The sequence below is a fragment of the Rutidosis leptorrhynchoides genome, chromosome 9, assembly GCF_046630445.1.
Source record: "Rutidosis leptorrhynchoides isolate AG116_Rl617_1_P2 chromosome 9, CSIRO_AGI_Rlap_v1, whole genome shotgun sequence".
NCBI classification, from domain to species: Eukaryota; Viridiplantae; Streptophyta; class Magnoliopsida; order Asterales; family Asteraceae; genus Rutidosis; species Rutidosis leptorrhynchoides.
Genome location: NC_092341.1, coordinates 369,747,018 through 369,759,773, shown reverse-complemented (window position 1 = coordinate 369,759,773; position 12,756 = coordinate 369,747,018). Strand labels below are relative to the sequence as shown.

Below are 12,756 nucleotides of genomic sequence, written 5' to 3'. Positions count from 1 at the left end.
GTAATGAAAACGACAAAGATTTTGATGAAGTAATTATTGAAGATGAACCAATAGGTGATTTTCCGGAGTACGAATGTAATAACGATAAAGATCTACCTACATTTCAAGACTACTTCAAAATGAATGAAGAGCTTCAAAACCTTAAATGCGAAGAAAAAGAAAAGACCGAAGATTTGCCTCCAGGGTTTTTACCGGTCAAGATAAATAAAGAAAAGATAGAAGTTCTAGAAGCTGAGTGGAAGATCCTGTTGAGGATCAGAAAATATTGTGAGAAGCCAGCGCCGGAACCTGAATGGATGAATTACATTAATAGACCGGCGAATCTTTTGGCTAAAGGAAAGATAATTGCGTGGGCCTACATTAAAGAGTTGAATATATACGCAATAAAGAAAGAGTACGGAGTGGATTACATCAAACATGGATACGAGTTCACGTCTCTACCGTACTTTGAATTTATGCAGGTGGCTAGGCTCAAAATGTTATATAGGGATTATGACGGAATTCCTAATATTGTCTGCAAGAAGATAAGACACTCGTACTTGTCAAAGAACTTTGAGGGATTCGGCCCTCAATTTCCCACGATCACTTATCGAACAAACAAGAAAACGGGCGAACGAAGAAAGATTGTCAAATACAAGCCAGTAAATTATATGAGAAAGGTTCCTGTGATGAAAATGCCGCAGAACTTTAGCCCACGTTTTCGCTGGTGGTACTACGATGAACGCTCAGAGGAGGCAGTCATCGTTTTGGACAAATTGAAGGAAGATGAGACAGACTCGATACGGGTTTTAGATCCCGTTTGGTTGAGAAATTGCTGTGAAGCTGACATCTTCACATTGTACTACAATCGGATGCTGTACAGGCTAGAAAATAGAGTTCAAGCACAACAGTACATTCGTGTTGCAAAGGTTTGCTATTTGAACAATATGGTTATAGATCCGTACAGAGATTGAAGCAGATCGAAGACTTATGAGGAACTAGGTCTTAGGGGGAGTTTGTTAGTGCATATTTTGTAATCCCTAGTTCCATGAACTTTAACGTTTTATTCGATCATGTTGTAACCTGTAATATTGTTAAACGTTGATTGTCGATGTGTTATTTTATATTTGTAAACGTTTAAATATAATTCGTAATATTACTCGACAGTCGGCCGACTGACATGGTCAGTCGACCGACTGTCATCCACTGTCGACCGACATAGGAACTGAGGTATTTAAGCCTAATTAATCTTCATTTGTTTGGTTAACAACTCTGCACATTAAACACACACACGTAAAATAGTTCTAGGTCGAGTCTCTCTCAATCTTCATGTCCAAATACCACAGAATGTCAGTCTAGGCTTCGTGTTTATCAAGATCTAGTCTTGGTTTGACTTGTACGAACCCGAAAACCCATAGATATTCGTTTAAGCTCGTTCTAGTGTTATTCCGCCTCTAGATCGTGTTAGGTTGATTCTAAGATCCTCTCTCTCAGCGTCCACACCTCTAGTTTCATTGTTTTATGTTCAAGGCTAGTTATAAGAGGATTACAATATAATTTACATTTTAAGAACATTGCATGCATCTTGCTTATTTACATTGTAAATTGTTGAATTTAAGATGAGAATGATACTGTCATATATAATTTCTGTGAGTTTAAAAAATGTCTTAATTTTATAAGTAACAATTATAAGTATTCAAAAAATGTTTTGCAACACATGATTGGTTCTGTACATACATCCCTCACATGTTTTTCAGGGTTCAAGTTTGATATAACAAAAAACCATAATAGAAGATGATCATGTGACACCATGACATTTACACAGTGCAACAGAGGAAACATGGGGAAAACATGATAATTAGCATTATTTAAAGCTTCATACAGTGACTCAACGTCTACCGAAGAGGACACATCATCATCCATCGCCATAAATAAGGTGAGTAACATATTATCTTCCTAATTTAAAAATGCCCTATAGTTTGCAGCTCATATGATCTTCATGATTCTATTAAAGTTATTCAAAGTTTTGCACATGTATATCATATGTATTACATTTCCAAGATGCATTTAAGTATACAATTTCCACAAGGACCATAGAACTGGCTTCTGATTATAATCTTAAGAAACGGTCAATTGACACGTATCGATCATGCAATGCAACAGAATGGAAACCGAGATATGGTACTAGCTCCACGTATCGAGTCTCACATATTTATGAACATGCATCACAATGGTAAAAGTATTTTGTATTTAAGTCCTAGATTTGGGGCGAAATTTTTTGTAATTTATATCGAGCTTTAGTTGCCTATAAATATAAAAGCGTACGGCTGGTAGTTAGTATCACTGCACAAACAACATCTTATTTCACTCTCATCACAGGTTTTGAGAAAAATAAGAATGGGTCTTTTCTCAAAACAAACATCTGCACCTGTTCGTTCTATTAGTTTTCCCTGCAGATCACATCCAAGTACCGAAAGAGCCGAAAAATTGTTGAATAAGGTCAAAACATGGGAGTCAACTTTGCTATCAGCCAATCCATCTGCAGAGACCTTTTGCAATGGATTCAGTCAGCTAACGGAATTGTATGAATGTTTGGAAAAACTTGAGAAAGCAACGTCCAGCAATCAGAAGATGAAGTTGACAGATGAAGTCCTTGATGTATCTGTCAAGTTGTTGGATATTTGCAGTAGTACGACTGATATAATCTCTCAAACAAGACAAAACTTGAGAGATCTCGGTTGTAATTTAAGGCAAAATGCTGGGTCCCATGACGAAAGCGTTGTTTCCAGTTACCTTCTTTTCAGGACTAAACTGAAAAGAGACGTTAAAGGATCGATGGTGAGTTTAAAGCAAGTGGAGAAAGTGATATGTGGCAGTCTTTTTAAGGAAGATTCTGAAAACTATCATCTGATCTCGATGATTCGTATTATTCGGGAAGTTACAGCAATAAGCACTGTAATTCTCCGGTTAACGCTTGTGTTTTTGGCAACGCCAGTTTTGAAAACAAAACCAGCGTGTACATGGAAAGTTGTTTCAAGATTTGGTTCCAACGCGAAAGTGGTACCAGAAGAGAAGGTTGTTGCGAATGTGAACGAGTTGCAATGCCTAGACGCTGCACTTGTCGAATACAGTCATTGCGACAAACATGAATTTAAACAAGTTTTACAAAAGAAACTTGATGCATCAGAGACTACTATTGAAAGCATAAATTGTTCCCTGGAATTAATGTCGAGGCGCGTTATTGCAACCCGGGCTTCTCTTCTTAATATGGTCTCTTTCTGCTAATCGTGACCGACCTCAGCATATGTTAAAAGAATTAGTATCTGTCAAAATTTTAGATGATGGATTGTAGCATTTGGTTATACAAAATGTAAATGTTTTAATTTTTATAGTGTAGGTAAAAGACAGCCATATGGATGTACTACATAAACATTTTTTCATCCAACCTATAGGTTGTTCAAACTTTATATCAACTTCTCATCGTTCTCATTATTTTCTTGTACATTATCTATTATAATATTAGGACGTGCCAATCCAATTGTATTGATGGGCTCGGTCCATTAGAGTAGGTTAGGGTTTGTAATATGTACCTTGTAATATCGAACATTTTGTGAATTTACAAAAATTATAGAATACAAGGTACAAATTACAAACTCTAACCTACTCTAATTGACCGAGCTCATAATTACAATTGGATTGGCCCGTCCTAATATTCTAATTATATCATCATTAATTTAGTAGACCCAGAGATAATAGGAACCGCACGCGATAGCAAATAAAATACGTCACTGATAAACATCCAAAATACAGTACTAAAGGTGTTTGAAATCACATTCATAAGCTTATTACTAGTAATATTAATGATAACTAAACTTTTATTCACCTAGTTACGCCTTGGAATTATTGGATGTTTTAAGCCATTTGGTGAAGTGATCAAGTGTGGCGTCATCAGCTCTGTGGTGCTTTTGGGTGAAGTTAAGAAACTCACCCCATGTAAAATCAGGATACTCTTGTTTCCCATCTCTTTCAACCAATTCTCGAGGCACTTTTAGCTGTTTATCTAATCTCGGGGACAAGAAATATGTAAATGACAACCTTGATTTCACGTTGTTCGCCATTACCCTATGCAAGCAGCTCTTGTATTTCCCATTAGTAAGTGCCTACAAATTCAAAACTAAATTAATATCATCCATAAAACATTGATGGTGATATATCCACTAAAAAAAAATGATAGATCCACTACAAAATATGCATTATCACTTGTACAGTACAAGTATCCAATTTGCAGTTTAAGTGAATTTATCAAATTCAAAAGTGGAAATATCATCAATGATAAAGTATGAAATCAAGAATGAATGTACTTGAAGAGTGTCACCAATGTTGATGACTAAGGCTTCAGGATGAGGTTTAACTGATTTCCATTTGTTATCAGTAAACACTTCAAGTCCTCCAACATCATCTTGATGTAATATAGTTAGTGAAGTCGGATCACGATGAGGCTGGACCCCATAAGTAAGCTCGGGCTTGTCGCACCTCGGGTAGTTATTGCATCTTACTAGCGAGACACAATCGTCGTAAAGCTGTTTATAGTAGCTATTGATCCCATTATGAACATCCAAACTAATTTCAAGTAATTCCAGTAATTCTAGAGCCAATTTCCTCATTGACTCACAAACCTTTTGGAAGATTAAGCTGCATATACAACCATATAATCAACTGGCATTAGCTACAAACGAGGAAAAGGTCAGACCAGTTGAGCAAAGCCGCAGAGGAATAGAAGGAAAACAAATAAATAAATAAATAAATAGCAAGAAGCGCCATATATATAAAAAAAAAAAAAAAAAAAAAAAAAAAAAAAAAAATTTAAATAAATAAATAAACCTACATACCCTTATGAATAGTATAATACTACTCGTATCAATATAATCAATTGACATTAGTTACTTTACACACAATTCACCAAACCAACCCATATACTCCGTATAAGAAATATACTATGAATAAGTATTTTAAATATTTTTGTAGCTATTTTTTAAAATCAAGTGTTTTACTTGAACCTATTAGAGGCTTGGGTCCAACAGCAGTCGGTTAATACCAGCTGACAATTATATTATAATAATAAAACATACTCGTATTGAATTTGAAGGGATGTGTCACTGTTCAACTCCGAGGGTAAATCAGTAATTTAGCATCTTTTTTTTTTTTTTTTTTTTTTTTTAAGTTTCTTCCCTTCCTTTTTTACTTCCCCTAATTTTTTTTTTTAAATTCTTTTTTATCCCTTTATTTTTTACCTTTAATTAATCGAATAAATTAACCGACTGATAACTGAATAAATTAATCTCTTTCAATTAACCGAGCAAACCATCCCGCAGCGAAATGTGAGGTTTTTTTACTCGTCATATACCATTTATTAACTCTTTTTAAATACTTGAAAAAAATAGATACAATAAAATTCTGAAGTTTCAAACCATCATTTTCAAGGATAGGTTTATTAAATAATGATTTCATTATTACTAAAATAATATCCAATATATTTAATATAAATCATCATGTTATCATCTATAGCGAACCTCAAATTTTAAAAAACTTAGTACAGAGTATTAAAGTAGACATTTTTTTTAATAAATCGAATGTTATCAATTTTTTAATAAATCGAATGTTAATTTTGATATAAAATAATTACTCAAAAACATATATTGAATTGTAAACGAATATTGTTACGTGTAATATGTAAGCACATAAAAAATAAGTACTCCGTACTATCGTTTGCAAATTCGTATTGTTTGAACCACCAAACTTACCATATGGTACAAAACCACTTGTTAAACTATCTATACATACATACAAATATATAACATATACATACATATACATAAAAATATTCTAACTTCTAACTAACTCATTACTCGTATTTGTTTAAGATAACAGCTAATTAATATACGATTTTAGATTACTATAAATATTCTAAATCTCCAACATATTACCATATGGATACCGGATATGATCATTAGGTTTGATGTAAAATCTTCATCGTGGAGTAGATAAACACTAATTAATAAAATTACTTAATTTAAATTTTATTTTATTTCAACAAAAATGAATGACAATTAATATTATGATAAATAAATATAAATTCATCACCATAAAATTCATCAATATGTCTAAAATTTCACAACTGTATCGATTTAATCTATATAAATAGTTGCATGCAGAGATAAATATAATATTAAAAAGTTAATGTTGAAATTCAAATTATATTACATATACCAGAAAATAAATGATTAAAGATAGTAATTATTGTAGCATGCATCGATCATACCCGGTTTCTTTGTAGTGACTACCCAATGTAGCATTGAAATATTCTTCCACAACTCGTTCAGGACCATTTTCATGATGCTCAAACGACACCAACTCCTTCCACGGTAATTTAGCAGCAAACCTATCAACATGTGCAGTAACATAACCAACAATGCTTCCATTTTTCTTTTGGCACTTCAATTTCTCGGTTATCGGAAGCTCGAAAAACGCACGACCATGCTTCTCGGCCAACATAAGCAGTTCAGGATCAATGCCATGATTCACGACCTGAAAAAAGCCGTGTTTTAGGCATGATTCCTTAACGAGGTTGGCTGCATGTAATGTGGCATCTTTATCACGTTGAAGAAAGCCTTTTAGGTCTATTATGCGTTCGTTTAGCTCTTCAGTACAAGAAGATTGATGATCTTTTGGCCATATGAATTGCTTTGGAAAGTGATCATGGGTTTGTTGGAAAAAGATTTTGGATGATTCAATGATTTTGTTTTCATAGTTAGCATTCTTAATTTGCTCCATTGTAACACAATTCAAAAAGACTTATGGATCTCTAATATTTATAGAAGAGGATAAGATCGAGATGATGAATAGTAGCATTTATTCTTAATTGTACATTTATTACATTTCATTGTATGATACGAGTAGTAATTTTTGTTTTTATGCAAAAATAAATAAATAAATAAAAATAATAATAATTTTTTTAACAGCAAAGTAAACTTTACTCCGTATTATATATGAAAAGAATAACATTTACAATTACAATGTTCAATCAAAACGAGAAAATTACATCTAGGAAAACGATGAAATGAGAGAGTTACAACTATCTAACGAAAGATAGCCCCCCGTTGTCGTAGGAAAACGACGTGGTCCATTCATTATCATTAAGAAGGAGATTTTACTTGAGAAAACAAGCTGAGATGGAACGAAGCACAGTGTTGGCAATTCAACGACAAATTACCCCGAACCACCCCAATTTCTCCCCTCCAAAACGACTACTCCGGGAGTGAGGCATAAAACCTACGGTATAACTATTAGCCAATATCGGAACTCCTAGATGGAAAAACAATCGAGTCATAACCCCGCGGATTGGAATCCCCGGATTTCTTGAAACCACTAGCCTATCCTAAATTTCCTGAAAACATTTGAATCGAAGAATAATGGGCTCGAGATCCATTGGTTCCAATCAAATATAGCCTTTTTATACCTACTAGTGAAATGACCCGTGAAATCACGAGTTTGTTTAAACGAAATAATTTAATGACATGTTTTAGGTATTAAGTGAATGTAAATGTTAAACTCATTTATTTTAATGACCCGTTTGACTAAGAAGCTTGTCGTTATTTTTACAAATATCGACATGTATTTTCGCATACATATGTAACGTAATTAATTTCGTAAAAAGAATCCATATTTGAATATTAATAACATAATAATTATAATTATAATTATTATATTAAAAGTAAATAATAATAATAAAATTCGCTCAGAGTATTTATATTTATATTTTTAATAATAATAATAATAATAATTATTAGTAATAATAAATGCCTTTTAAATTTTTTAAAAAAAATAAAATTACAATTTAGAAGAGATTAATATTTCTTTTTATAAAAGATTTCGTGTTATTTTTTAATTAAATTAATATTTAATTATTAAATCATCATTATGAAAAGTAAAGGGTAATTAGTTTAATGATGACATCATCATTTTAAATCCTTATATGACTATATAGATTTGAGCACCAATGAAAATAATAATATTGACTAAACTGTTCCTTTCAAAAAAAAAATTGCTTAGCTTACTTATAAAAAATAATTAGACTTCCAAAAAAAAATATATTTATTTGAAAAAAAATAATTAGTCTCTTTTGTGTTAGCGATTGACTATGTCGTCAATCATGTAAAAAGTAAGAGTTCTAATGGGTTGTTTAAGGAGACATCTACACTAACTCAAAATAATATTTTTTAATAAACTTTCTGATACATTTTAAAAAAAATTACGAGTATTTTCTTATTTTGACTATCCCTATGTTTTACTCCAAAGTTTTTTTCTTGGCAAGATAATGATTTTATTAATAAAATTCGATCAATACAACCAGATGGCTGAGGGATTTCTTGCTCAAAGTAAACTGTTGGTGCATATAATCCCCAGTCGTAGATTGCTTGACGTTTTAATACATTTAGTCATGTAATAATGTACTTTGAGACTATTGATTATATATGTGATTGTACGTGCTTAATTTGTTAAACAATCAATAGGTTAAACTGCATAAACAATCGACCGAGTGTGTCCACACACTCGACCGACTGTGTAACTCAGTCGACCGACTGTCTCACACAGTCGACCGACTGTCTCACACAGTCGACCGACTGTGTCTGAGTTGCAGTATATATACGGGTTTAAACCTCATTGTTGAAGTCACACACCCCAATAACCCTAATCGCCTGTCATACGTCCTATTCGATACCTAACACCGATTACCACCGAAATCCATCGTTTAGGCTTCGTTCTAATCTAGATTAATCCCTAGATTTGACTAATTCGAACCCAACGCGACCCGTATGTCGGTTTAATCATTTCTAGTGAATTTCACCTCTAGTAACGATCATAAGCGACCTAAGATCCGTCCAAACATCATCTACAAAGTGGTATCAGAGCTGGAGTCTCTGGTTTCTCTTATCAAAATCGTTTTTGGGTCAAATTTTTTGGTTTTTGGTGTTTTTACTTGTTTTTAATAATTACTCTGTGTTTTACATTATAGTACAAGCGTTTTGTGCCAAATCGTGTTTTCAATGTGTTTAGCAAAGTTTCCTACGTTTTGGTTTAGGTGATCTTGTCAAAAATTGATTTCCCTCTAGAAAACCCTAAAAAACGACCAGCTACTGTCAAGAACACACTCGGCCGTGTGAGTCTTGACATTCGACCGAGTGAATCCTTCAATCGACCGTGTGAGTCTTCCATTCGACCGTGTGAGTTTTCATTAAGACGTGTGAGTTTTACCTAGACAATCGGCCGTATGAGTCCAGACACCCAACCGTGTGAGTAAGACAGTCGACCGAGTGACCTTTGACACTCGACCGTGGGAGTTGTACTACCAAGTGAACAATTGTAACGAAGTGCTGCTAAATTTTTGTTAGACACTCGACCGTGTGACCTAGACACTCGACCGTGTGACCTACACAATCGACCGTGTTTGTCTCCTAATCAGAAATTTGAATTAATCTTAACTACAATTAATTAATCAGAATGTCGGACACTAATGAACAAGTGGCTAATGAATACAGTGCTCTTGTGATAACACCTGGACTTCAAAAGATGTTACTTTCAGTGAGTGAGTCAGGAACCACGAATAAGGTTCCTAAACTAGAGAACCTCAAAGACTTCTTGGACTGGAAAGCCCAATTTATGATTTACTTGAATGGTATAGACTCTAGATTGTGGGAATTAACTGAGACTGAGTATGTATGGCCAATAGGAGCTGATGGTGAACCTAAAGAAACTTCACAATTTAATTCAGTTGAACGTGAACAGTATAACTTGGAGTGTAAGTGTTATGCTAATCTTACTCAGGCACTGTCAAAGGACAGTTTTCAACAGTTTAAGAACAGGAACAAGACATCATATACACTCTGGCTTGCTCTTCAGTCAGCCACAGAGGGTACTGCAACTTACCGTGCAACTAAGGGTAAGGTTTTGAAAGATGAATGGAGGGTGTTTGCTGCTCTTCCTTTCGAGACTTGATGTGCAAAAGTGTGCAGTGCTTAATTTGCCTTTCAAACTTTTATATTTATAAAACCTTTATTAATACACTTTTAACACCCTAACGAGCAACAAAACCCAATCAGAAGTACTATTTTAGGTTATCGTCCCAAGAGAGCGTAGATGCGTTATAAGTTGTTTTATTCTTTAATTTAATTCTTATTAAAGAATTAAAAATATATGTGACGATTGCTCCAAATCCAACTGTGACACTCTGTCCAAATCCATATGGACGAACACGTCATTCATTGATTTCATTGCGAGGTATTTGACCTCTATATGATACGTTTTGTAAACATTGCATTCTTTTGAAAAGGCATACCATAAATGAATATTTAAATCAAAGGTTTTCGACATCTGATGATTTCTACATATAGACAATCACCGTATATAATAGTTTACAATAGTACTTCCGTTGACAATTGTGATGACCCGAAAAATTTCGACTAATTTAAACCAATTCTCTTTATGATTTAATATTATGTAAATATACATATATGTATATATATATATATATATATATATATATATATATTATAAGATGTACAAGTAAAAACGACTTTTCTACAGTAAAACATTAATTGCTACAGTAAAAATGACTTTGCTACAGTAAAACACTATTTGCTACAGTGAAACCGTATTTTGCTACAGTGCTACAGTGAAAACGACTTTGCTACAGTGTAGAATTCCAGATTGATCTCATACCAGGAGCTGCACCTGTAGCCCGATCTCCATATAGACTTGCACCTTCAGAAATGCAAGAATTACAAGACCAGTTGCAAGAATTATCGGACCGTGGATTTATTCGTCCTAGTTTTTCACCTTGGGGTGCTCCTATTCTGTTCGTCAAGAAGAAGGATGGATCTATGAGAATGTGCATAGATTACAGAGAACTAAACAAATTAACGATCAAGAATCGGTACCCATTACCGAGGATTGATGATTTGTTTGATCAATTGCAAGGATCAAGTGTTTATTCTAAGATTGATCTACGCTCCGGATATCATCAACTGAGAGTGAAGGAAGAAGATGTTCCTAAAACCGCGTTCAGAACCCGTTATGGTCACTATGAGTTTCTAGTCATGCCTTTTGGATTAACTAATGCTCCAGCAGTATTCATGGATCTAATGAATCGCATCTGTAGACCGTATTTAGACAAATTTGTCATTGTTTTTATCGACGACATATTGATTTACTCGAAGAACAAGGAAGAACATGAGCAACACTTAAGACTGGTACTGGAGATACTCAAGAAAGAAGAATTGTACGCAAAATTTTCGAAGTGTGATTTCTGGTTACAAGAAGTACAATTTTTGGGCCATGTTGTCAGTAAACATGGAATTAAAGTTGACCCCGCCAAGATCGAAGCCATTAGTAAATGGGAAACCCCGAAGACTCCAACACAAATTCGCCAATTCTTAGGTCTTGCTGGTTACTACCGAAGATTCATTCAAGATTTCTCTAGAATCGCCAAACCCTTAACTTCATTGACTCAAAAGGGAAAGAAATATGATTGGTCCACGGAACAGGAATCCTCATTCCAGTTATTAAAGAAGAAGTTAACGTCTGCACCCATTTTGTCATTACCAGAAGGAAATGATGATTTCGTGATCTATTGTGATGCTTCACGCCAAGGTTTAGGATGTGTATTAATGCAACGCACAAAAGTCATCGCATATGCCTCACGACAACTAAAAATTCATGAAAAGAACTATACGACGCACGATTTAGAACTTGGAGCAGTAGTTTTTGCACTCAAAATATGGAGACACTATCTATATGGCACCAAGTGTACAGTGTACACCGACCATAAGAGTCTTCAGCATATTTTTGATCAAAAACAACTCAATATGAGGCAACGTCGCTGGGTAGAGTTGTTAAACGATTACGATTGTGAAATCCGTTACCACCCCGGAAAGGCTAATGTTGTAGCTGATGCCCTAAGTCGAAAAGAAAGAGTAAAACCTCTTAGGGTCCGAGCTTTGAATATTACAATTCGTACTGATCTCACAAAGCAAATTCAAGCAGCACAGTTAGAGGCTTTAAAAGAAGAAAACGAAAAAGGCGAAATAAGCAAAGGGTTAGAAAAACAACTTGAAGAAAAAGCCGATGGAACCCTGTATTTTGCTGGTAGGATATGGGTACCAAAACATGGTAACCTAAGGCAACTAGTACTGGATGAAGCACACAAAACGAGGTACTCAATTCACCCAGGAAACGGAAAAATGTACCACGATCTCAAGAAGTTTTATTGGTGGCCTAATATGAAAACAGAAATTGCTACTTATGTAAGCAAATGTTTAACGTGTGCAAAGGTCAAAGCTGAGCACCAAAAGCCGTCAGGATTACTGCAACAACCAGAAATTCCGAAGTGGAAATGGGAAAGAATAACCATGGATTTCATTACGAAATTGCCAAGGACTGCAAGTAGTCATGATACTATTTGGGTGATAGTTGATCGTCTAACTAAATCAGCTCACTTTCTACCAATAAAGGAGACAGACAGTATGGAGAAATTAGCACGCCTATATTTGAAGGAAGTAGTTTCCAGGCATGGTGTACCCATCTCTATCATATCTGATCGCGACACCCGATTCACATCACGTTTCTGGCAGTCATTACAAAAAGCATTGGGAACTCGATTAGATATGAGCACCGCTTATCACCCACAGACAGATGGTCAAAGTGAAAGAACAATACAAACAT

The 12,756-nt window shown here is 34.4% G+C and overlaps 1 protein-coding gene across 1 annotated transcript; it reads right to left on the bottom strand.

The window, feature by feature from the left end:
• Positions 1-3,866: 3,866 nt before the first annotated feature.
• On the bottom strand, positions 3,867-6,810 carry LOC139869317 (gibberellin 20 oxidase 3-like). The gene is made up of 3 exons (XM_071857629.1): positions 6,299-6,810; positions 4,341-4,671; positions 3,867-4,139 (listed from the first exon to the last, which is right to left on the bottom strand). Exons 1-3 carry the CDS (start codon positions 6,808-6,810, stop codon positions 3,867-3,869), a joined length of 1,116 nt encoding a protein of 371 aa, XP_071713730.1.
• Between the last annotated feature and the right edge of the window lie 5,946 nt (positions 6,811-12,756).

Excerpts from the sequence above, each read along its gene's own strand:
- LOC139869317 (XM_071857629.1), bottom strand. The coding sequence starts at position 6,810 with ATGGAGCAAATTAAGAATGCTAACTATGAAAACAAAATCATTGAATCA. Across the intron at positions 4,672-6,298 it reads AGTCACTACAAAGAAACCGG|CTTAATCTTCCAAAAGGTTT; the intron begins GTATGATCGATG and ends TTGTATATGCAG. Across the intron at positions 4,140-4,340 it reads ACATTGGTGACACTCTTCAA|GCACTTACTAATGGGAAATA; the intron begins GTACATTCATTC and ends TTGAATTTGTAG.